The sequence below is a fragment of the Engystomops pustulosus genome, chromosome 8, assembly GCF_040894005.1.
Source record: "Engystomops pustulosus chromosome 8, aEngPut4.maternal, whole genome shotgun sequence".
Classification (NCBI taxonomy): domain Eukaryota; kingdom Metazoa; phylum Chordata; class Amphibia; order Anura; family Leptodactylidae; genus Engystomops; species Engystomops pustulosus.
This window is the reverse complement of record NC_092418.1, coordinates 126,383,304-126,410,463: the sequence shown is the minus strand read 5'-3', so window position 1 is coordinate 126,410,463 and position 27,160 is coordinate 126,383,304. Positions and strand designations below refer to the sequence as shown.

The following is a 27,160-nucleotide window of genomic DNA, read 5'->3' as shown; positions in this document are numbered from 1 at the left end:
TATATAAATAATAATAAAGGTGTGATACCAATAATATAATGATAGTAGTATAATAATAATAATGTCATAATGATTATAATTGTAATATAACGATGATTGGGCTTTTCATCAGTCTCCTTGTCCGTGTGGTGGGATGCTGCAGCCATCGCTGTGATACATTGTTGCTATGAGGTTATATAACATGATTACACATGGCTACTATGTATCTGGCTGATGGCAGATCCTCCTATCCAGCAGTAATCTCATAATTCCAGATGGGAGTGAATGATCTAATAATGTGTGTCCTTGCATCCTTCCTGTGCTCTGTCTTCACCTCTCTCCATAGACACAGCTTGCAGGATCACTAGAGGGAGCCTCTGCCTCGTCCCTTGGACAATAAAGGGAGTTTCCATGTTGCATTCAGGCTGCTGCTGCCCTGAGCCTCTTGTGCTCCTCACACAAGCAGCACCAGGCAGGGAGTGGTGTGCAAATTGTGCAACATGCAGATGCCATCTGTGCCTCCAAGCCCCAGTCTAGGTGACAAGCCGGGCTTTTTCTGGAGGTCACGCAGGGCCAGGAAGGTGCAGGAGGCACCTATGTGCTAGAAGGAGCCTTGGATCTATTATTGCCTTGGATCTGTCCCCATCTGTGCTGCGGCTGCTGCTGCGGCTGGGATTGCTGGACGCGGTGGGGAGGTGCAGAGGAGGACAAGCAGCTGTGTGTTGGTGGCTTGTTAATCCCTGTGGCCAGGAGTGAGGTGTGGAGGTGGCCTTCACCCCTCATCATGGGGAATGCAGGCAGCATGGATTCTAACCAGACTGATTTCAAGGCGCACAACATGCCCCTCAAGCTGCCCATGCCTGAGCCAGGTGAACTGGAGGAGAGGTTTGCCGTCGTCTTGGTGAGTGGCTCCTTGCATGTCTTGTCTGTGTTGACATCTGCTATGGTGTCCTCCTTGCAGAAAAGTCTATACATTGCAGCTTCTCGTCAGGTCGAGATATTATTGCTGCTTTCTCTGCGCCTTGGAGAAAAGCCCCATTGTCTGATTGTTTGCAAGGGGGTGGTTCAGCTAAGCACGTTTCTCCTAGATCCTTCAGCCTATTCAATCGAGGGGGACTCCGTCTTTGTAGTAGAAGACATAGGATGATGTCCCATGTGGAGATATTACACTGTAACAACAACGCTCAGTGGTGGGAAAAAGGGAGGAGGAGGGGGGGGTGAGATTAATCTTCATTTCATTAACATTTACAGGGTGTCAGGTCCTGAAAGGGAAAGTCAGTGACTTCTTAGGAACATGTCCTACAGAAAGCCCGGGGAGATATGGAGGGACATGTCCTACAGAAAGCCCCGGGAGATATGGAGTAAGATGTCCTACAGAAAGCTCAGGAGATGTGGACTAACATGTCCTACAGAAAGCTCAGGAGATATGGAGGGACATGTCCTACAGAAAGCTCCGGGAGATATGGAGGGACATGTCCTACAGAAAGCCCCGGGAGATATGGAGGGACATGTCCTACAGAAAGCCCCGGGAGATATGGAGGGACATGTCCTACAGAAAGCTCAGGAGATATGGACTAACATGTCCTACAGAAAGCCAGGGGGAGATATGGAGGGACATGTCCTACAGAAAGCTCAGGAGATATGGACTAACATGTCCTACAGAAAGCTCAGGAGATGTGGACTAACATGTCCTACAGAAAGCTCAGGAGATATGGAGGGACATGTCCTACAGAAAGCTCCGGGAGATATGGAGGGACATGTCCTACAGAAAGCCCCGGGAGATATGGAGGGACATGTCCTACAGAAAGCCCCGGGAGATATGGAGGGACATGTCCTACAGAAAGCTCAGGAGATATGGACTAACATGTCCTACAGAAAGCCCCGGGAGATATGGAGGGACATGTCCTACAGAAAGCCCCGGGAGATATGGACTAACATGTCCTACAGAAAGCCCCGGGAGATATGGAGTAAGATGTCCTACAGAAAGCCAGGGGGAGATATGGAGGGACATGTCCTACAGAAAGCCCGGGGGAGATATGGAGGGACATGTCCTACAGAAAGCTCAGGAGATATGGAGTAAGATGTCCTACAGAAAGCCCCGGGAGATATGGAGTAAGATGTCCTACAGAAAGCCCCGGGAGATATGGAGTAAGATGTCCTACAGAAAGCCCCGGGAGATATGGAGGAACATGTCCTACAGAAAGCCCCGGGAGATATGGAGGAACATGTCCTACAGAAAGCCCCGGGAGATATGGACTAACATGTCCTACAGAAAGCCCCGGGAGATATGGAGGGACATGTCCTACAGAAAGCCCCGGGAGATATGGACTAACATGTCCTACAGAAAGCCCGGGAGATATGGAGGGACATGTCCTACAGAAAGCCCCGGGAGATATGGACTAACATGTCCTACAGAAAGCCCCGGGAGATATGGAGGAACATGTCCTACAGAAAGCCCGGGGAGATATGGAGGGACATGTCCTACAGAAAGCCCGGGAGATATGGAGGGACATGTCCTACAGAAAGCCCGGGGAGATATGGACTAACATGTCCTACAGAAAGCCCCGGGAGATATGGAGGAACATGTCCTACAGAAAGCCCCGGGAGATATGGAGGAACATGTCCTACAGAAAGCCCGGGAGATATGGAGTAACATGTCCTACAGAAAGCCCGTGGGAGATATGGAGGGACATGTCCTACAGAAAACTCAGGAGATATGGACTAACATGTCCCTCCATATCTCCCGGAGCTTTCTGTAGGACATGTCCCTCCATATCTCCCGGAGCTTTCTGTAGGACATGCCCCTCCATATCTCCTGGGGCTTTCTGTAGGACATGTCCCTCCATATCTCCCGGAGCTTTCTGTAGGACATGTCCCTCCATATCTCCCGGGGCTTTCTGTAGGACATGTCCTACAGAAAGCTCCGGGAGATATGGAGGAACATGTCCTACAGAAAGCCAGGGGGAGATATGGAGGGACATGTCCTACAGAAAGCCCCGGGAGATGTGGAGCATCCAGACTTCTGAGGTTAATAGTAGGACCACGCATGGAATAAGATGACACCTTTACTCGCACTGTTTATGTCAGTGGCCAAAAACTGCAACTAATCCCAATTCTTAGATATTAGGTAGATATTTTCAGAAGATCCATCACATCCCCAAATATTTCATGGAGTTTTTGGAGACCGTGCAGCTTTGATGCGTTCATGTAGGACTATAGTGTGTGGGCACATTTAGGTGTAAAGTCCCTTCCAGGCCTGAGATTTAGTTTTATTCACTTTCGCTTTAATTCACGACGACAAGTGCACTTGTTATGTACCCGCTTCCAGGACTGTGAAGTGATTGTAATTCTATACACAAGAGCTTGCGTTTCAGTGTGTGAGTGACAGGGGGACGGTTCTGTAGGGGGATAATAGGGGCCGTGGAACAGGTTCATGTACTACAAGTCCTGCCGAGAGTAGGGATTACACTCCGCACGTCCCTCCTTCCAGTGTAACGGGATTATGCTGTGAGGGGGCTCATTACTGGGGTCACACCTGTACATACAACCAGTAGTGGACTGCACCGGACCCCTAATGGGGAGTCCCCTAAACCTGCCGCTTTCTATGAAATACCAAATGAATGACACTTTTCTACTCTTCTATTATTTTATAATGGGCGCCCATGGGTCCACACCTCCTGGAAAGACCAAATGAATGACACTTTTCTTCTCTTCTATTATTTTATGTATTTGTATCATACTTTCTTTTTTGTCAGATAATTGTAGTAAGAATTGGCCAAAAACATATAAAAATGTAAAAGGAAATGGCCGCAATTGTCATGCGTTGCACGGTGTCAATAAAGTTTATTCAGGAAAAATCCAAGTCCAACACTTCCTTATTATAGCCCTCATCAATATAAACATCTCACAAAAAGTATTTATTGTCATTGTCAAATCCTTCAATAAACTTTATTGAGGCTGTGCGCGGGAATATTTGCTTTCTTTCAGAAACTTTACGAACTTTGTTGACAGAAACCCCTTTAAGTGGTTACCTGCTGACAATGTCAATAAAGTTTCTTGAAGAAAAGGATGGCCTTGGTTTAAGAAGCTGCTGGACATTGTTTGATATGAAAAGGTTTTTTTGAGCTTTCTTTCACTTGAGGAGTTGATATACTGTGAATGGGTTTTTGCTGCGATGTCAATAAAGTTTATTGAAGAAATGGATAGCTTTGGTTTCAGGTGGTGTTTAACATTAAAAGGGTCTTCGTGGACATTGTCAATAAAGTTATCTACAGAGGGCGATCTTCAATTTAGGGAAATTCTGGACTTTAAAGACGTCAATAAAGTTTAGTGCAGAAAGGACGAATTTCTCAGCAGGTGTAAATGTCAATAAAGTTTATTCAAGAGAGAGTTGTCTTTTTAAGGAAGTGTTAAGTGACAAATGGGCGGTTCCCAACAATAACTATAAAGTGTATACGAGAAAGGTATTTTTTTTTTTTTTAATATATTTTCCAACTAAACAAGTTATCCATAGGATAGACCCTAATCGGTGATGAGACCCCCACAGATCACGAGGCCTGAGGTGGTGATGAGACCCCCACAGATCACGAGGTCTGAGGTGGTGATGAGACCCCCACAGATCACGAGGTCTGAGGTGGGGATGAGACCCCCACAGATCACGAGGCCTGAGGTGGGGATGAGACCCCCGCAGATCACGAGGCCTGAGGGGGTTATGAGACCCCCACAGATCACGAGGTCTGAGGCGGGGATGAGACCCCCACAGATCACGAGGTCTGAGGCGGGGATGAGACCCCCACAGATCACGAGCTCTGATCTGGTGATGAGACCCCCACAGATCACGAGGTCTGAGGTGGTGATGAGACCCCCACAGATCACGAGGTCTGAGGTGGTGATGAGACCCCCACAGATCACGAGGTCTGAGGTGCGGATGAGACCCCCACAGATCACGAGGTCTGAGGTGCGGATGAGACCCCCACAGATCACGAGGCCTGAGGTGGGGATGAGACCCCCACAGATCACGAGGCCTGAGGTGGGGATGAGACCCCCGCAGATCACGAGGCCTGAGGGGGTTATGAGACCCCCACAGATCACGAGGTCTGAGGCGGGGATGAGACCCCCACAGATCACGAGGTCTGAGGCGGGGATGAGACCCCCACAGATCACGAGCTCTGAGGTGGTGATGAGACCCCCACAGATCACGAGGTCTGAGGTGGTGATGAGACCCCCACAGATCACGAGGTCTGAGGTGGTGATGAGACCCCCACAGATCACGAGGTCTGAGGTGCGGATGAGACCCCCACAGATCACGAGGTCTGAGGTGCGGATGAGACCCCCACAGATCACGAGGTCTGAAGCGGGGATGAGACCCCCACAGATCACGAGGTCTGAGGCGGTGATGAGACCCCCGCAGATCACGAGGCCTGAGGTGGGGATGAGACCCCCGCAGATCACGAGGTCTGAGGCGGGGATGAGACCCCCGCAGATCACGAGGTCTGAGGCGGGGATGAGACCCCCGCAGATCACGAGGTCTGAGGCGGGGATGAGACCCCCACAGATCACGAGGTCTGAGGCGGGGATGAGACCCCCACAGATCACGAGGTCTGAGGCGGGGATGAGACCCCCACAGATCACGAGGTCTGAGGCGGGGATGAGACCCCCGCAGATCACGAGGTCTGAGGTGCGGATGAGACCCCCGCAGATCACGAGGTCTGAGGTGGTGATGAGACCCCCGCAGATCACGAGGTCTGAGGTGGTGATGAGACCCCCACAGATCACGAGGTCTGAGGTGCGGATGAATGGAGCCGCCATGAGGGTCTTTAGTGACAGAAGACGAGAGATTTGTAGTAAAGATTTCCTGAGGGACGTAATTCTATGAGTCGTTACTGCGCGATACTTGTGACTTCCTCCAATATGGCCGCCGTTACATCCCAAAGCCCACCCGTGTTATGTGCGTGCGCCTCCGCGCTGATATGTGGCGTAATGGCGGCGTCCGGGTGTAACAGCGAGTATTTATTCCTCAAGAGTTTCCGAAAAGCTCCGGGACAAGTCTTGTGGGGGGGGGGGGGGGGGCACAGGGCGACCACGAAAACTGAGTAAAGATTCAGAAGAAGTGACGGCCGATCTCACATGGGCTCGTTATATTGTGTTTCAGAGTGACATGTGTCGGTTTTGGTGTTTGTTGGTTTAGTTGTTGGGTTTTGCTGTTGGGTCTTACTGTTGGGTCTTGCTGTTGGGTCTTGCCGTTGGGTTTTGCTGTTGGGTCTTGCCGTTGGGTCTTGCCGTTGGGTCTTGCCGTTTTGGTCTTGCCGTTTTGGTCTTGCCGTTGGGTCTTGCCGTTGGGTCTTGCCGTTTTGGTCTTGCCGTTTTGGTCTTGCCGTTGGGTCTTGCCGTTTTGGTCTTGCCGTTGGGTCTTGCCGTTTTGGTCTTGCCGTTGGGTCTTGCCGTTGGGTCTTGCCGTTGGGTCTTGCCGTTGGGTCTTGCTGTTGGTTTTGTGCTCCTGTGCCGCTGAGAGGTGATGCTGATGAGTCAGTGAGAGGATTTTCTCGGGTTATCGGCGGCCATGTTGTCGCTGCGCGTCCCCTCTCCTCCGGCCGATGCTTCTTGTGGATGTTTCACACGATAATCCGGACTATAAGTTACTCTGCGCCGCTGTAACTGGATGACAAATCTTTCAGTGTCCAGTGAAACTCTCACGGAGCTGGTGACTTATTAACCCTCCGTAATGACGGCGCCACAGCTCAGCGCACACTGAACGCTCCGCCCTCTGCAGGTCTCTGCATTATTTGGGGTTGTAGTAATTTTCCATTTTGGGACCTGATGCTGGGACTTGTAGTTTTCCATTAGAAGTGTTTCTACGTGCCACACGCGTAATTAACGTTACAGTCAGGAGTGGACGTTGTAGATCTCACCCTTAGGCTACATTCACACACATGTATGGGGGACATATGTGCGACCGTTATACGTCCCCCGTACACTTCTATGGGCTCACTGCCCTGTACACGGCACCGTACCGTCTTTTCCCATGATACGGCGCCGTGTGCTGTATCTTCCTATGGAGAGGGGCGGGGTGAGCAGCGCCGATGTATGCCCGCCACATATAACTCTGATGCTTCAATGGCCAACAGAGGGTTTCTTGCCTGAAACAAGCCGAACGCTTAGTAACTCTAGATTTCGGAGCTCAGACGTGGCTGTCCATCCCTTTCTGTGTGTCTCTGTAGGTCCCTACACGTGGTGCTTGTTGGGTCGGATCCTCAGCAGCTCTAATGATCCTGGTGGTGTACACCTGGTACCCCAATACAGATTGTACATCACTAGATGTAGCCACGGCTAGTTACTAGGGGCGTCAATGTGCCGGATTCGTCACTATGTCCAGATCAGGCGCCAAACCTAAACGCCAAATCCGACCAGCGCTTCCACTCACGTCTAAGGCTACATTCACACTAACGTATGGAGGACGTATATACGGCCAATATACGTCCTCCATACACGTCAATGGGCGCACGGCGCCCTACGGGAGCGGTATAGGACCTGTCCCATCTTTTGCCGTAATACGGCACCGTGCGCCATTAATTCCTATGGAGAGGGGCGGGGGTGAGCTGCGTGGTCTGTCTGTCTGGCGCTTGCGATCTGTCTGTCTGGGGCTCGCGGTCTGTCTGGTGCTCGCGGTCTGTCTGTCTGTCTGGTGCTCGCGGTCTGTCTGTCTGTCTGGTGCTCGCGGTCTGTCTGTCTGTCTGTCTGTCTGGTGCTCGCGGTCTGTCTGTCTGGTGCTCGCGGTCTGTCTGTCTGGTGCTCGCTGTCTGTCTGTCTGTCTGGTGCTCTCTGTCTGTCTGTCTGGTGCTCGCGGTCTGTCTGTCTGTCTGTCTGGTGCTCGCGGTCTGTCTGTCTGTCTGGGGCTCGCTGTCTGTCTGTCTGTCTGGTGCTCGCGGTCTGTCTGTCTGTCTGGTGCTCGCGGTCTGTCTGTCTGTCTGGTGCTCGCGGTCTGTCTGTCTGTCTGGTGCTCGCGGTCTGTCTGTCTGGTGCTCGCGGTCTGTCTGTCTGTCTGTCTGGTGCTCGCGGTCTGTCTGTCTGTCTGTCTGGTGCTCGCGGTCTGTCTGTCTGGTGCTCGCGGTCTGTCTGTCTGTCTGTCTGGTGCTCGCGGTCTGTCTGTCTGTCTGTCTGGGGCTCGCGGTCTGTCTGTCTGTCTGGGGCTCGCGGTCTGTCTGTCTGTCTGTCTGGGGCTCGCGGTCTGTCTGTCTGTCTGTCTGGTGCTCGCGGTCTGTCTTTCTGTCTGTCTGGCGCTCGCGGTCTGTCTGGCGCTCGCGGTCTGTCTGGCGCTCGCGGTCTGTCTTTCTGTCTGTCTGGCGCTCGCGGTCGGTCTGTCTGTTTGGCGCTTGCGGTCTGTCTTTCTGTCTGTTTGGCGCTTGCGGTCTGTCTTTCTGTCTGTCTGGCGCTCGCGGTCGGTCTGTCTGTCTGGCGCTCGCGGTCGGTCTGTCTGTCTGGCGCTCGCGGTCGGTCTGTCTGTTTGGCGCTTGCGGTCTGTCTTTCTGTCTGTCTGGCGCTCGCGGTCGGTCTGTCTGTTTGGCGCTTGCGGTCTGTCTTTCTGTCTGTCTGGCGCTCGCGGTCGGTCTGTCTGTCTGGCGCTCGCGGTCTGTCTTTCTGTCTGTCTGGCGCTCGCGGTCTGTCTTTCTGTCTGTCTGGTGCTCGCGGTCTGTCTTTCTGTCTGTCTGGCGCTCGCGGTCGGTCTGTCTGTTTGGCGCTTGCGGTCTGTCTTTCTGTCTGTCTGGCGCTCGCGGTCGGTCTGTCTGTCTGGCGCTCGCGGTCTGTCTTTCTGTCTGTCTGGCGCTCGCGGTCTGTCTTTCTGTCTGTCTGTCTGTCTGTCGCTTGCAGTCTGTACACGGGGCTGTGTGTGTGTCCCCGGCTCCGCTCTCGGAGCTGATTTGGATGATTGTTTTTATGCGCTAATCCCCTCTTTGCAGAGGAATGTGCGGAGGGGGAGATCTCGCTGTATTCAGGATCTCGGATCGCACGGCGTTTTCTGTGTAATGGGTGAAATATATTTGTTTGGTTTTGTACCGCGACATTAACAAAAAACACAAAGTGAGAAACAAACTCCGCGATGATCTGAGGTCAATGGCTGAAAAATGGCGAATCTCCTAATGTGACCGGTCCTCTAGCACAGCCCCAGGGGGACCTCGGCGCGGCCAATCCTGGGGACTTCATGGGAATCGCCATTGCTCCGTGAGATTGAAGAGATCCGATGGACGTTTCTTGGATTCTCTATTTTTCCACAAAATAAAGACTGTGACAAACAACGCGCTCCTTGCTGGTGGTCTTGGGAAGAGCCGAAAACTCTCATTTTTGTTTTACTCTTACAGCAAGTTTTGAAAAAGATTTAAGCGGGGGGGACGGGGGGCAGTTGTAGGAGCGGGGGGGGGCAGTTGTAGGAGCGGGGAGGGGCAGTTGTAGGAGCGGGGAGGGGCAGTTGTAGGAGCGGGGAGGGGCAGTTGTAGGAGCGGGGAGGGGCAGTTGTAGGAGCGGGGAGGGGCAGTTGTAGGAGCGGGGAGGGGCAGTTGTAGGAGCGGGGAGGGGCAGTTGTAGGGGAGGGGGGCAGTTGTAGGAGCGGGGAGGGGCAGTTGTAGGAGCGGGGAGGGGCAGTTGTAGGAGCGGGGGGGGGCAGTTGTAGGAGCGGGGAGGGGCAGTTGTAGGAGCGGGGAGGGGCAGTTGTAGGAGCGGGGGGGGCAGTTGTAGGAGCGGGGGGGGGCAGTTGTAGGAGCGGGGGGGGGGCAGTTGTAGGAGCGGGGGGGGGCAGTTGTAGGAGCGGGGGGGGGGGCAGTTGTAGGAGCGGGGGGGGGGGCAGTTGTAGGAGCGGGGGGGGGGGCAGTTGTAGGAGCGGGGAGGGGCAGTTGTAACGGGTGACTTTCACCTCGGGGGGCTCGGTATGGCCATGTTTGTGTCAGACCTATCGCTATATATCCGCACGGTGTAATACTTCATTTCCCCAGTGGTGCGTAATTAGCCAAAAATAAATCTACAGATTCCAGGCGAGGGGCCGTCACAGTTTTGGGGCCAACGTCGCTCTCACCTTGTAAATCTTAGACCAGCCCGGCGAGTGAGATGCTAAAGTTCAGAACTTTTTATTGGACGTCCATCTAAATAATATAAATATCAGTAAAATGATCCAGAGCATCCGGAACGTGCACCCCAAATCCTTCATCTCTTACAGACACATAGATGGGGGGCTCCTGGGGCGGGGCTATAAGCCCCCACACTCTCCCCATCGCCCCGGAGTTACAAGGGCAGTACCAGCAAGACTTGCCCCATGAAAAATCCAAACTACCCCGCATCCCCCCACCCTGTCGCGTTTCTTCACACATGGGATTCATCAGGGGGTCTTCATCAGGGGGTCTACATCATCAGGGGGTCTACATCATCAGGGGGTCTACATCAGGGGGTCTACATCAGGGGGTCTTCATCAGGGGGTCTTCATCAGGGGGTCTACATCATCAGGGGGTCTACATCATCAGGGGGTCTACATCATCAGGGGGTCTACATCAGGGGGTCTACATCATCAGGGGGTCTTCATCAGGGGGTCTACATCAGGGGGTCTTCATCAGGGGGTCTACATCATCAGGGGGTCTACATCATCAGGGGGTCTACATCATCAGGGGGTCTACATCAGGGGGTCTACATCAGGGGGTCTTCATCAGGGGGTCTTCATCAGGGGGTCTTCATCAGGGGGTCTACATCATCAGGGGGTCTACATCATCAGGGGGTCTTCATCAGGGGGTCTACATCATCATGGGGTCTACGTCATCATGGGGTCTACGTCATCATGGGGTCTACGTCATCATGGGGTCTACGTCATCATGGGGTCTACATCATCAGGGGGTCTTCATCAGGGGGTCTTCATCAGGGGGTCTACATCAGGGGGTCTTCATCAGGGGGGTCTACATCATGGGGTCTACATCATGGGGTCTACATCATGGGGTCTACATCATGGGGGGGGGGGGGGGCTTTTGCTAATCTTTGGTGATAACGTTAATAAAACCTGTGCCCCGCCCCAGTGACTGATCGCGGATCTTTCATAGACCTGGAAGGGGATGATTTGTGTGATTATTTACCGGTACTACAACCCATGCAATCCACACAGCCGATAGCGCCCCCTGGACACTGTATCCGCACCTGCAGGAGGGTAACAGTCCAGTCATCTCACTGCTGTTTGGATCTGAGCTGTGTGCAAGGGGCACAGACCTGCTATAGCTTAACGGGCTGCTACACTGTGCTGGAGCACTTCTCCCCTCCCCTGTGTGATCAGGCAGTGGGAGGGGGGAAGGGCTGGGGAAGGGTGAGACAGTGTAACAGTTTGAAGCTGCAGAATGGAGGGGCTCCAATTCATTAGCATAGCTTCACGGGCTGTTACACGGTGTCCCCTCCCCCTGCTCCCACAGTTCTTAACTTTCTCACTTTGTGCTGCTACCTATGAGATTACAGAAGGAGGAGGTAGGAAGTGTTGAGGGAGCAGGGGGAAGGGCGAGACAGTATAACAGCCAGTGAATACATAGTAGTATCATATAGTGCGGCTGAGCAAAAAAATGTAACATAAAATAATTTGTTACATTTAATGGAGTCTCAGCGAATGGCAACCCCTGCAATAGATGCCTAACACTGATTGGCTGAAGGCAATCACATGATTAGCCGGATGGTTTGGATCTGTTTATGGAGCCGATCAGCTGATTACTCTGTTGTTCTTCTATTTCATGCGGTTTTTGGGTAATTGGATGAAGCGGCCAGGCTGAGCGTTGCTCGCTCCTGCTCTATTATGTACTGGAAAATCCTTGGAGAAGAGTCACGAGCTTCATCTTAAGCGCTGACACGAAGGGGATTATTGTGCGCCCTGCACCTTGTACCTTGGTCGGCGCCGGGTCACAGCTCGGGGGTCACAGCTCGGGGGTCACAGCTCGGGGTCACAGCTCGGGGGTCACAGCGCGGGGTCACGGCACGGGGGTCACAGCGCGGGGGTCACAGCGCGGGGGTCACAGCTCGGGGGTCACAGCTCGGGGGTCACAGCTCGGGGTTCACGGCACGGGGTTCACGGCACGGGGGTCACGGCACGGGGGTCACAGCGCGGGGGTCACGGCGCGGGGGTCACAGCTCGGGGGTCACAGCTCGGGGTCACAGCTCGGGGGTCACAGCTCGGGGTTCACAGCTCGGGGGTCACAGCTCGGGGGTCACAGCTCGGGGGTCACAGCTCGGGGGTCACGGCACGGGGGTCACGGCACGGGGGTCACGGCTCAGGGGTCACAGCTCGGGGGTCACGGCTCGGGGGTCACGGCTCGGGGGTCACAGCTCGGGGGTCACAGCTCGGGGGTCACAGCTCGGGGGTCACATCTGGGCGAGCTCTGCCCCTTCCACCTCTTCTCTATATCAGGACGGGTAACGAGAGGATCCACGTGTTATACAGCAAGAAGAAGGCAAAGACCGCCGCACAATGTAACTGTCCATAGACAAGGATACTCGGCCCATCTCCATGGAAACAGCGAGTGTACGGATACATAGGATGCTCCAGACCTGGGATAGAGCGCATATGAGCTGTAGATTTGTAGCAGTTGATGAGCTCCGAACACTCATTCTGTTATTGTACAAAAATCATCATTTTTGTAAGTCTTTGATTATTTTGTGGGCGGCACCAGCGAGAAGGAAGGCCCCAAATAAATGATCATGTGACTACCAGTATATATATATGGGTTCTCTTTATGGAAATGGTAACTGGGCGTCACTACAGGGAATAAATGTCTGATCACTGTAATGAATAGACTTCTGTAAACAGCTCCTCCAAATCCTATAGAAGTCAGTGCTTTGCAGGGCGAAACTTGTGGATATGGGAAAAATGGCATGGCGGCTCAGTGGATAGCACTACAGCCTTGCAGCACGGCGGCTCAGTGGTTAGCACTACAGCCTTGCAGCACGGCGGCTCAGGGGTTAGCACTACAGCCTTGCAGCACGGCGGCTCAGGGGTTAGCACTACAGCCTTGCAGCACGGCGGCTCAGGGGTTAGCACTACAGCCTTGCAGCACGGCGGCTCAGGGGTTAGCACTACAGCCTTGCAGCACGGCGGCTCAGGGGTTAGCACTACAGCCTTGCAGCACGGCGGCTCAGGGGTTAGCACTACAGCCTTGCAGCACGGCGGCTCAGGGGTTAGCACTACAGCCTTGCAGCACGGCGGCTCAGGGGTTAGCACTACAGCCTTGCAGCACGGCGGCTCAGGGGTTAGCACTACAGCCTTGCAGCACGGCGGCTCAGTGGTTAGCACTACAGCCTTGCAGCATGGCGGCTCAGTGGTTAGCACTACAGCCTTGCAGCGCTGGGGTCTTGGGTTTAAGTCCCAGGGTCAACATCTGCAAAGAGTTTGTATGTTCTCTCGGTGTTTTGTGTGGGTTTCCCCCAGGTCCTCCGGTTTCCTCCCACACTCCATACATACTGGTAGGTGATTAGATTGTGAGCCCCATTGGGGACAGGGACTGATGTGACAAGTTCTGTGCAGCGCTGCGTAATCTGTGTGCCCCATATACATAAAGGAATTATTTATTATTATTATTAATAAACCCCTTTAAAGGAAATCTACCATGATGGGGGGGTTACCATCGTGCTGTAGCTTCCCAGGCTGTTACACTGTGTTACACTTCACACTGCCACTGTGTGAGATTACAGAGGGGGAAATGCTGAAGGGAAGACTGTGTAACAGCCTGTGAAGCTACAGCACTGAGGGGCACTGTTAACACTCCTGGAACCCGTCATGCTCATTAGCATAATTATAAAAGTTGATGTTAGAAGGAATGAGGCCTTGGATAACAGTCCCCGTGCCTGGACCTATGAGTAATGTCCCGGGTTATCAGGATGGATATTTCCTTTGAGGACCCTGTGATTCGCTCCTGGTTAGCTCATAGTATTCTATGGTGTGTATATGTATACATTTTCTAGGCATCTCAGTGATTGGCAGCTGCCGTTGTGTAGCTCGGGTGTATAGTATCACCCACTAGTTTCCAATGAATATGTCACCTGTGTACGTGGGCCGCACTATCCGGACCCTCCGTGTGAGACACAAGGCGCTGTTTACTGTCACTCCCATAGAACAGATACCTCCTGAATGTAAAAATAGGGTAAACACCCGAAATAGAAGGGAATCTTTACGGATATTCAAGCCCCGATATCCGAACGGCCTCAGTGCTGTTATTGAACCCGTGTAAAAATCTCCCAAATATGGATTTTACTTCCCAGTATTAACGCTGACTAATTACAACAATAATTCCCCTCCTAGATACTTCCCATCCACGATATTGGGACAATGTCTCTCCGGAGCTCCACGATATTGTGACAATGTCTCTCTCTGGAGCTCCACCATATTGTGACAATGTCTCTCTCTCCGGGGCTCCACCATATTGTGACAATGTCTCTCTCCAGGGCTCCACGATATTGTGACAATGTCTCTCTCCAGGGCTCCACGATATTGTGACAATGTCTCTCTCTCTGGAGCTCCACCATATTGTGACAATGTCTCTCTCCGGGGCTCCACCATATTGTGACAATGTCTCTCTCCGGAGCTCCACGATATTGTGACAATGTCTCTCTCTCCGGGGCTCCACCATATTGTGACAATGTCTCTCTCCGGGGCTCCACGATATTGTGACAATGTCTCTCTCTGGAGCTCCACCATATTGTGACAATGTCTCTCTCCGGGGCTCCACCATATTGTGACAATGTCTCTCTCCGGAGCTCCACGATATTGTGACAATGTCTCTCTCCGGAGCTCCACGATATTGTGACAATGTCTCTCCGGGGCTCCACCATATTGTGACAATGTCTCTCTCCGGGGCTCCACCATATTGTGACAATGTTTCTCTCCGGAGCTCCACCATATTGTGACAATGTCTCTCTCTCCGGAGCTCCACCATATTGTGACAATGTTTCTCTCCGGAGCTCCACCATATTGTGACAATGTCTCTCTCCGGAGCTCCACCATATTGTGACAATGTCTCTCTCCGGGGCTCCACGATATTGTGACAATGTCTCTCTCCGGGGCTCCACGATATTGTGACAATGTCTCTCTCCGGGGCTCCACGATATTGTGACAATGTCTCTCTCCGGGGCTCCACGATATTGTGACAATGTCTCTCTCCGGGGCTCCACGATATTGTGACAATGTCTCTCTCCGGGGCTCCACGATATTGTGACAATGTCTCTCTCCGGGGCTCCACGATATTGTGACAATGTCTCTCTCCGGAGCTCCACCATATTGTGACAATGTCTCTCTCCGGAGCTCCACGATATTGTGACAATGTCTCTCCGGGGCTCCACCATATTGTGACAATGTCTCTCTCCGGAGCTCCACCATATTGTGACAATGTCTCTCTCCGGAGCTCCACCATATTGTGACAATGTCTCTCTCCGGAGCTCCACCATATTGTGACAATGTCTCTCTCCGGAGCTCCACCATATTGTGACAATGTCTCTCCGGAGCTCCACGATATTGTGACAATGTCTCTCTCCGGAGCTCCACCATATTGTGACAATGTCTCTCCGGAGCTCCACGATATTGTGACAATGTCTCTCTCCGGAGCTCCACCATATTGTGACAATGTCTCTCCGGAGCTCCACGATATTGTGACAATGTCTCTCTCCGGGGCTCCACGATATTGTGACAATGTCTCTCTCCGGGGCTCCACGATATTGTGACAATGTCTCTCTCCGGAGCTCCACGATATTGTGACAATGTCTCTCTCCGGGGCTCCACGATATTGTGACAATGTCTCTCTCTCTGGAGCTCCACCATATTGTGACAATGTCTCTCCGGAGCTCCACGATATTGTGACAATGTCTCTCTCCGGGGCTCCACGATATTGTGACAATGTCTCTCTCCGGGGCTCCACGATATTGTGACAATGTCTCTCTCCGGGGCTCCACGATATTGTGACAATGTCTCTCTCCGGAGCTCCACGATATTGTGACAATGTCTCTCTCCGGGGCTCCACGATATTGTGACAATGTCTCTCTCTGCAGCTCCACCATATTTGTGACAATGTCTCTCCGGAGCTCCACCATATTGTGACAATGTTTCTCTCCGGAGCTCCACCATATTGTGACAATGTTTCTCTCCGGAGCTCCACCATATTGTGACAATGTCTCTCTCCGGGGCTCCACCATATTGTGACAATGTCTCTCTCCAGGGCTCCACGATATTGTGACAATGTCTCTCTCCGGAGCTCCACCATATTGTGACAATGTCTCTCCGGAGCTCCACGATATTGTGACAATGTCTCTCTCCGGGGCTCCACGATATTGTGACAATGTCTCTCTCTGGAGCTCCACCATATTGTGACAATGTCTCTCTCTCCGGAGCTCCACGATATTGTGACAATGTCTCTCTCCTGGGCTCCACGATATTGTGACAATGTCTCTCTCCGGGGCTCCACGATATTGTGACAATGTCTCTCTCCGGGGCTCCACGATATTGTGACAATGTCTCTCTCTCCGGAGCTCCACGATATTGTAACAATGTCTCTCTCCGGAGCTCCACGATATTGTGACAATGTCTCTCTCCGGAGCTCCACGATATTGTGACAATGTCTCTCCCCTGGGCTCCACCATATTGTGACAATGTCTCTCTCCTGGGCTCCACGATATTGTGACAATGTCTCTCTCCGGAGCTCCACGATATTGTGACAATGTCTCTCTCTCTGGAGCTCCACAGCTCCACGATATTGTGACAATGTCTCTCTCTCTGGAGCTCCACGATATTGTGACAATGTCTCTCTCCGGGGCTCCACGATATTGTGACAATGTCTCTCTCTCTGGAGCTCCACGATATTGTGACAATGTCTCTCTCCAGGGCTCCACCATATTGTGACATTGTCTCTCTCTCCGGAGCTCCACGATATTGTGACAATGTCTCTCTCTCTGGAGCTCCACGATATTGTGACAATGTCTCTCTCTCTGGAGCTCCACGATATTGTGACAATGTCTCTCTCTCTGGAGCTCCACCATATTGTGACAATGTCTCTCCGGAGCTCCACGATATTGTGACAATGTCTCTCTCCGGGGCTCCACCATATTGTGACAATGTCTCTCTCCGGAGCTCCACGATATTGTGACAATGTCTCTCTCTGGAGCTCCACGATATTGTGACAATGTCTCTCTCTGGAGCTCCACGATATTGTGACAATGTCTCTCTCCGGGGCTCCACGATATTGTGACAATGTCTCTCTCCGGGGCTCCACCATATTGTGACAATGTCTCTCTCTCTGGAGCTCCACGATATTGTGACAATGTCTCTCTCTCTGGAGCTCCACGATATTGTGACAATGTCTCTCTCCGGAGCTCCACGATATTGTGACAATGTCTCTCTGGAGCTCCACCATATTGTGACAATGTCTCTCCGGAGCTCCACCATATTGTGACAATGTCTCTCTGGAGCTCCACCATATTGTGACAATGTCTCTCTCCGGGGCTCCACGATATTGTGACAATGTCTCTCTCCGGGGCTCCACCATATTGTGACAATGTCTCTCTCCAGGGCTCCACGATATTGTGACAATGTCTCTCTCCGGAGCTCCACCATATTGTGACAATGTCTCTCCGGAGCTCCACGATATTGTGACAATGTCTCTCTCCTGGGCTCCACGATATTGTGACAATGTCTCTCTCCTGGGCTCCACGATATTGTGACAATGTCTCTCTCCGGGGCTCCACCATATTGTGACAATGTCTCTCTCCGGGGCTCCACCATATTGTGACAATGTCTCTCTCCAGGGCTCCACGATATTGTGACAATGTCTCTCTCCGGAGCTCCACCATATTGTGACAATGTCTCTCCGGAGCTCCACGATATTGTGACAATGTCTCTCTCCTGGGCTCCACGATATTGTGACAATGTCTCTCCCCTGGGCTCCACGATATTGTGACAATGTCTCTCTCCGGGGCTCCAAGATATTGTGACAATGTCTCTCTCCGGGGCTCCACGATATTGTGACAATGTCTCTCCGGGGCTCCACCATATTGTGACAATGTCTCTCTCCAGGGCTCCACGATATTGTGACAATGTCTCTCTCTCCGGAGCTCCACGATATTGTGACAATGTCTCTCTCTCCGGAGCTCCACCATATTGTGACAATGTCTCTCTCTCTGGAGCTCCACGATATTGTGACAATGTCTCTCTCTGGAGCTCCACCATATTGTGACAATGTCTCTCTCTGGAGCTCCACGATATTGTGACAATGTATCTCTCCGGGGCTCCACGATATTGTGACAATGTCTCTCTCTCCGGAGCTCCACGATATTGTGACAATGTCTCTCTCTCCGGAGCTCCACGATATTGTGACAATGTCTCTCTCTCTGGAGCTCCACGATATTGTGACAATGTCTCTCTCTGGAGCTCCACCATATTGTGACAATGTCTCTCTCCGGAGCTCCACGATATTGTGACAATGTCTCTCTCCGGAGCTCCACGATATTGTGACAATGTCTCTCTCTCTGGAGCTCCACAGCTCCACGATATTGTGACAATGTCTCTCTCCGGGGCTCCACCATATTGTGACAATGTCTCTCTCCGGAGCTCCACCATATTGTGACAATGTCTCTCTCCGGGGCTCCACGATATTGTGACAATGTCTCTCTCCGGAGCTCCACGATATTGTGACAATGTCTCTCCGGAGCTCCACGATATTGTGACAATGTCTCTCTCCGGAGCTCCACGATATTGTGACAATGTCTCTCTCTCCGGAGCTCCACCATATTGTGACAATGGGGGTCATTTACTAAGGGCCCGAATCGCGTTTTCCCGACGTGTTACCCGAATATTTCCGATTTGCGCCGCTTGTACATGAATTGCCCCGGGTTTTTGGCGCACGCGATCGGATTGTGGCGCATCGGGGCCGGCATGCGCGCGACAGAAATGGGGGGGGGCGTGGCCGAACGAAAACCCGACGTATTCGGAAAAACCGCCGCATTTAAAAACCGAAAATGTGTCGCTTGGGGAGCGCTCACCTTCACCTTCTATGGGATGGTGCATTCCGGGGCGTTAAGATTATTTTCGGCGCTGCAGCGCCACCTGGTGGACGGCGGAGGAACTACCATCTTAAATCCCAGCCGGACCCGAATCCTGTGCAGAGAACGCGCCGCTGGATCGCGAATGGGCCGGGTAAGTAAATGTGCCCCAATGTCTCTCTCTCTGGAGCTCCACAGCTCCACGATATTGTGACAATGTCTCTCTCTGGGGCTCCACCATATTGTGACAATGTCTCTCTCTGGAGCTCCACCATATTGTGACAATGTCTCTCTCTCTGGAGCTCCACCATATTGTGACAATGTCTCTCTCTCTCTGGAGCTCCACCATATTGTGACAATGTCTCTCTCCGGGGCTCCACCATATTGTGACAATGTCTCTCTCTGGAGCTCCACCATATTGTGACAATGTCTCTCTCCGGAGCTCCACCATATTGTGACAATGTCTCTCTCCGGAGCTCCACGATATTGTGACAATGTCTCTCTCTCTGGAGCTCCACCATATTGTGACAATGTCTCTCTCTCTGGAGCTCCACCATATTGTGACAATGTCTCTCTCTCTGGAGCTCCACCATATTGTGACAATGTCTCTCTGGAGCTCCACGATATTGTGACAATGTCTCTCTCTGGGGCTCCACGATATTGTGACAATGTCTCTCTCCGGGGCTCCACGATATTGTGACAATGTCTCTCTCTGGGGCTCCACCATATTGTGACAATGTCTCTCTCTGGGGCTCCACGATATTGTGACAATGTCTCTCTCCGGGGCTCCACAATATTGTGACAATGTCTCTCTCTGGGGCTCCACCATATTGTGACAATGTCTCTCTCTGGGGCTCCACGATATTGTGACAATGTCTCTCTCTGGGGCTCCACCATATTGTGACAATGTTTCTCTCCGGAGCTCCACGATATTGTGACAATGTCTCTCTCCGGGGCTCCACCATATTGTGACAATGTCTCTCTCCAGGGCTCCACGATATTGTGACAATGTCTCTCTCCGGGGCTCCACCATATTGTGACAATGTCTCTCTCCGGAGCTCCACCATATTGTGACAATGTCTCTCTCCGGGGCTCCACCATATTGGGACAATGTCTCTCTCCGGGGCTCCACGATATTGTGACAATGTCTCTCTCCGGAGCTAAACGATATTGTGACAATGTCTCTCTCCGGAGCTCCACCATATTGTGACAATGTCTCTCTCCGGAGCTCCACCATATTGTGACAATGTCTCTCTTCGGAGCTCCACCATATTGTGACAATGTCTCTCTCCGGAGCTCCACCATATTGTGACAATGTCTCTCTCCGGAGCTCCACCATATTGTGACAATGTCTCTCTCCGGAGCTCCACCATATTGTGACAATGTCTCTCTCCGGGGCTCCACCATATTGTGACATTGTCTCTCTCCGGGGCTCCACCATATTGTGACAATGTCTCTCCACAGCTCCACGATATTGTGACAATGTCTCTCTCCGGGGCTCCACCATATTGTGACAATGTCTCTCTGGAGCTCCACCATATTTGTGACAATGTCTCTCTGGGGCTCCACGATATTGTGACAATGTCTCTCTCCGGGGCTCCACGATATTGTGACAATGTCTCTCTCCGGAGCTCCACGATATTGTGACAATGTCTCTCTCTGGAGCTCCACCATATTTGTGACAATGTCTCTCTCCGGGGCTCCACCATATTGTGACAATGTCTCTCCACAGCTCCACGATATTGTGACAATGTCTCTCTCCGGAGCTCCACCATATTGTGACAATGTCTCTCTCCGGAGCTCCACCATATTGTGACAATGTCTCTCCGGAGCTCCACCATATTGTGACAATGTCTCTCTCCGGGGCTCCACCATATTGTGACAATGTCTCTCTCCGGGGCTCCACGATATTGTGACAATGGGGGTCATTTATTAAGGGCCCGATTCGCGTTTTCCCGACGTGTTACCCGAATATTTCCGATTTGCGCCGCTTGTACATGAATTGCCCCGGGTTTTTGGCGCACGCGATCGGATTGTGGCGCATCGGGGCCGGTATGCGCGCGACAGAAATCGGGGGGCGTGGCCGAACGAAAACCCGACGTATTCGGAAAAACCGCCGCATTTAAAAACCGAAATGTGTCGCATAAGGACCGCTTACCTTCACCTGGTCCAGCTCGGTGCATTCCGGCGCGATGAGTTTACTTTCAGCGCAGCAGCGCCACCTGGTGGACGGCGGAAGAACTACCTTATTAAATCCCGGCCGGACCCGAATCCAGAGCGGAGAAGCCGCCGCTGGAACGCGAATGGACCGGGTAAGTAAATTTGCCCCAATGTCTCTCCGGGGCTCCACGATATTGTGACAATGTCTCTCTCTGGGGCTCCACCATATTGTGACAATGTCTCTCTCTGGGGCTCCACCATATTGTGACAATGTCTCTCCGGGGCTCCACGATATTGTGACAATGTCTCTCTCTGGGGCTCCACCATATTGTGACAATGTCTCTCTCTGGGGCTCCACCATATTGTGACAATGTCTCTCTCTGGGGCTCCACGATATTGTGACAATGTCTCTCCGGGGCTCCACGATATTGTGACAATGTCACAATATCGTGGAGCTCCGGAGAGAGACATTGTCACAATATCGTGGAGCCCCGGAGAGACATTGTCACAATATCGTTTAGCTCCGGAGAGAGACATTGTCACAATATCGTGGAGCTCCGGAGAGAGACAATGTCTCTCTCCGGAGCTAAACGATATTGTGACAATGTCTCTCCGGGGCTCCACGATATTGTGACAATGTCTCTCTCCGGGGCTCCACCATATTGTGACAATGTCTCTCTCTGGAGCTCCACGATATTGTGACAATGTCTCTCTCCGGGGCTCCACGATATTGTGACAATGTCTCTCTCCAGAGCTCCACCATATTGTGACAATGTCTCTCTCTGGAGCTCCACCATATTTGTGACAATGTCTCTCTCCGGGGCTCCACGATATTGTGACAATGTCTCTCTCCAGAGCTCCACCATATTGTGACAATGTCTCTCTCCGGAGCTCCACGATATTGTGACAATGTCTCTCTCTGGAGCTCCACCATATTTGTGACAATGTCTCTCTCCGGAGCTCCACCATATTGTGACAATGTCTCTCTGGGGCTCCACGATATTGTGACAATGTCTCTCTGGGGCTCCACGATATTGTGACAATGTCTCTCTCTCTGGAGCTCCACCATATTGTGACAATGTCTCTCTCCGGAGCTCCACGATATTGTGACAATGTCTCTCTGGGGCTCCACGATATTGTGACAATGTCTCTCTCTCCGGAGCCCCACGATATTGTGACAATGTCTCTCTCTGGAGCTCCACCATATTGTGACAATGTCTCTCTCCGGGGCTCCACCATATTGTGACAATGTCTCTCTCTGGAGCTCCACCATATTGTGACAATGTCTCTCTCTCCGGGGCTCCACGATATTGTGACAATGTCTCTCTCCGGAGCTCCACCATATTGTGACAATGTCTCTCTCCGGGGCTCCACCATATTGTGACAATGTCTCTCTCCGGAGCTCCACGATATTGTGACAATGTCTCTCTCCGGAGCTCCACGATATTGTGACAATGTCTCTCTCTCCGGAGCTCCACGATATTGTGACAATGTCTCTCTCCACAGCTCCACGATATTGTGATGTTTTCTCTTCTATACTCTTCTCGCCGGCTCATTGTATACACTTTGTCTCCAATGGGACTCTACAATCTTTGGATGGGAAGCTTCTCAAATTCCAAACTTTTATTACGTATTCTTTTTTACAATCAATTGTTTTTCTTCACGTTGGATAATTTGTGGTCGGTTACTGTGGATGTAATTCCATCCCGTTAATGTTTCCTCTCTCATTATATCTGTATGTCCCTTCCAATGTTCCACCATGCACTGGGCACAAACGCCTCACATTTTTATGTATTTTTTGGTTTAATAACCCGATGCCTCTGAGCGCCTCCACGTTGGGTACAACCTCCTTCCCGTCTTCTGCTACGGGACCGATCCTCGTATTACCGGTGCTTATGCTCATGTTTGAAGGTGAGACATTTTCTTCATTTATCCAGCAGATATTTTTGAGGCGTATTACACGCGGGCAGCGCCTCCTGGTCTCTGGCTCCCCGGGTGATCCCCTGATGGTGACGGTGAGATATCACCAGGTCTCCCCATACTATGAATATGTTATACTAAAAATACTACATGTACTGTAAGTAGAAAGGACTCTATGAAGTTTCTGCTTACAATAAACCACACGATGACTTTGTAGCGCAGATCAGTGTAAAATACTCCGTGACTTTTCCCAGGATATCGGTGGGATTATAGATATGTGTGTACCAGGGGTCCGGGGCTGACCTCCTCCTTCATTGCTCTTCTGGTTTGTTACTTTGTTACTTGCTTTGATTGTTGCATTGTAGACACACGTTCTAAAGAATCTGCAGAAAATCTATTAAAAATGAATAATTTGGCAGCCCTGGGCCTCACTTTCTTCCAAATCCATTTGGGCTCTGCGTGCACTTGGCAGGGATGAGGCCCTGTCCCTCCTCTGTCTCGGAGCCTGATGGGAGTTGCTGCGTTTCTGGAGGAGCGACGGGACAATGGCCTCACATCCACTGTCCAAACCGCGCACCCAATGGCGAGTCTCACGTGTCTGGGGAGGCTACAAGACAGAGAGATGTATGACGTATAGAGGGAGAGGAGGAGGGAGATGCATGACATATATAGAGGGAGAGGGAAAGGAGGAGGGAGATGCATGACATATATAGAGGGAGAGGGAAAGGAGGAGGGAGATGTATGACATATATAGAGGGAGAGGGAAAGGAGGAGGGAGATGTATGACATATATAGAGGGAGAGGGAAAGGAGGAGGGAGATGTATGACATATATAGAGGGAGAGGGAAAGGAGGAGGGAGATGTATGACATATATAGAGGGAGAGGGAAAGGAGGAGGGAGATGTATGACATATATAGAGGGAGAGGGAAAGGAGGAGGGAGATGTATGACATATATAGAGGGAGAGGGAAAGGAGGAGGGAGATGTATGACATATATAGAGGGAGAGGGAAAGGAGGAGGGAGATGTATGACATATATAGAGGGAGAGGAGGAGGGAGATGTATGACATATATAGAGGGAGAGGAGGAGGGAGATGTATGACATATATAGAGGGAGAGGAGGAGGGAGATGTATGACATATATAGAGGGAGAGGAGGAGGGAGATGTATGACATATATAGAGGGAGAGGAGGAGGGAGATGTATGACATATATAGAGGGAGAGGAGGAGGGAGATGTATGACATATATAGAGGGAGAGGAGGAGGGAGATGTATGACATATATAGAGGGAGAGGAGGAGGGAGATGTATGACATATATAGAGGGAGAGGAGGAGGGAGATGTATGACATATATAGAGGGAGAGGAGGAGGGAGATGTATGACATATATAGAGGGAGAGGAGGAGGGAGATGTATGACATATATAGAGGGAGAGGAGGAGGGAGATGTATGACATATATAGAGGGAGAGGAGGAGGGAGATGTATGACATATATAGAGGGAGAGGAGGAGGGAGATGTATGACATATATAGAGGGAGAGGAGGAGGGAGATGTATGACATATATAGAGGGAGAGGAGGAGGGAGATGTATGACATATATAGAGGGAGAGGAAAGGAGGAGGGAGATGTATGACATATATAGAGGGAGAGGAGGAGGGAGATGTATGACATATATAGAGGGAGAGGGAAAGGAGGAGGGAGATGTATGACATATAGAGGGAGAGGAGGAGGGAGATGTATGACATATAGAGGGAGAGGAGGAGGGAGATGTATGACATATATAGAGGGAGAGGGAAAGGAGGAGGGAGATGTATGACATATAGAGGGAGAGGAGGAGGGAGATGTATGACATATATAGAGGGAGAGGAGGAGGGAGATGTATGACATATATAGAGGGAGAGGAGGAGGGAGATGTATGACATATATAGAGGGAGAGGGAAGGAGGAGGAGATGTATGACATATATAGAGGGAGAGGAGGAGGGAGATGTATGACATATATAGAGGGAGAGGAGGAGGGAGATGTATGACATATATAGAGGGAGAGGAGGAGGGAGATGTATGACATATATAGAGGGAGAGGAGGAGGGAGATGTATGACATATATAGAGGGAGAGGAGGAGGGAGATGTATGACATATATAGAGGGAGAGGAGGAGGGAGATGTATGACATATATAGAGGGAGAGGAGGAGGGAGATGTATGACATATATAGAGGGAGAGGAGGAGGGAGATGTATGACATATATAGAGGGAGAGGAGGAGGGAGATGTATGACATATATAGAGGGAGAGGAGGAGGGAGATGTATGACATATATAGAGGGAGAAGGAGGAGGGAGATGTATGACATATATAGAGGGAGAGGAGGAGGGAGATGTATGACTATATAGAGGGAGAGGAGGAGGGAGATGTATGACATATATAGAGGGAGAGGAGGAGGGAGATGTATGACATATATAGAGGGAGAGGAGGAGGGAGATGTATGACATATATAGAGGGAGAGGAGGAGGGAGATGTATGACATATATAGAGGGAGAGGAGGAGGGAGATGTATGACATATATAGAGGGAGAGGAGGAGGGAGATGTATGACATATATAGAGGGAGAGGAGGAGGGAGATGTATGACATATATAGAGGGAGAGGAGGAGGGAGATGTATGACATATATAGAGGGAGAGGAGAGGGAGATGTATGACATATATAGAGGGAGAGGAGGAGGGAGATGTATGACATATATAGAGGGAGAGGAGGAGGGAGATGTATGACATATATAGAGGGAGAGGAGGAGGGAGATGTATGACATATATAGAGGGAGAGGAGGAGGGAGATGTATGACATATATAGAGGGAGAGGAGGAGGGAGATGTATGACATATATAGAGGGAGAGGAGGAGGGAGATGTATGACATATAGAGGAGAGGAGGAGGGAGATGTTGACATATAGAGGGCGAGGAGGAGGGAGATGTATGACTATATAGAGGGAGAGGAGGAGGGAGATGTATGACGTATAGGGAGAGGGAGAGGAGGAGGGAGATGTATAACATATATAGAGTGAGAGGAGGAGGGAGATGTAACATAATAGAGGGAGAGGAGGAGGGAGATGTATGACATATATAGAGGGAGAGGAGGAGGAGATGTATGACATATATAGAGGGAGAGGAGGAGGGAGATGTATGACCATATATAGAAGGGAGAGGAGGAGGGAGATGTATGACATATAGAGGGAGAGGAGGAGGGAGATGTATGACATATATAGAGGGAGAGGAGGAGGGAGATGTATGACATATATAGAGGAGAGGAGGAGGGAGATGTATGACATATATAGAGGGAGAGGAGGAGGGAGATGTATGACATATATAGAGGGAGAGGAGGAGGGAGATGTATGACATATAGAGGGAGAGGAGGAGGGAGATGTATGACGTATAGAGGAGAGGGAGAGGAGAGGGAGATGTATGACATATATAGAGGGAGAGGAGGAGGGAGATGTATGACATATATAGAGGGAGAGGAGGAGGGAGATGTATGACATATATAGAGGGAGAGGAGGAGGGAGATGTATGACATATATAGAGGGAGAGGAGGAGGGAGATGTATGACATATATAGAGGGAGAGGAGGAGGGAGATGTATGACATATAGAGGGAGAGGAGGAGGGAGATGTATGACATATAGAGAGGGAGAGGGAGAGGAGAGGGAGATGTATGACATATATAGAGGGAGAGGAGGAGGGAGATGTATGACATATATAGAGGAGAGGAGGAGGGAGATGTATGACGTAGAGGGAGAGGAGGAAGATGTATGACTATAGAGGGAGAGGAGGAGGGAGGTATGACATATATAGAGGGAGAGGAGGAGGGAGATGTATGACATATATAGAGGGAGAGGAGGAGGGAGATGTATGACATATATAGAGGAGAGGAGGAGGGAGATGTATGACATATATAGAGGGAGAGGAGGAGGGAGTGTATGACATATATAGAGGGAGAGGAGGAGGGAGATGTATGACATATATAGAGGGAGAGGAGGAGGGGAGATGTATGACATATAGAGGGGAGGAGGAGGGAGATGTATGACTATATAGAGGGAGAGGAGG

The 27,160-nt window shown here is 51.2% G+C and overlaps 1 protein-coding gene across 10 annotated transcripts in view; it reads left to right on the top strand.

Annotated features, from left to right (window-relative positions):
- Positions 1–347: 347 nt before the first annotated feature.
- FMNL2 (formin like 2) overlaps positions 348–27,160 on the top strand; it is a 344,928-nt gene continuing 318,115 nt past the window's right edge. For 4 of the 10 annotated variants that reach the window (XM_072122510.1, XM_072122509.1, XM_072122506.1 and 1 more), the window contains exon 1: positions 349–880. In XM_072122510.1, coding sequence (XP_071978611.1) covers positions 764–880 — 117 coding nt within the window. In that variant the 5' untranslated portion in view covers positions 349–763. Of the gene's footprint in view, positions 881–27,160 lie in introns of all 10 variants that reach the window. The other 6 variants (XM_072122505.1, XM_072122503.1, XM_072122504.1 and 3 more) reach the window with 3 other exon arrangements.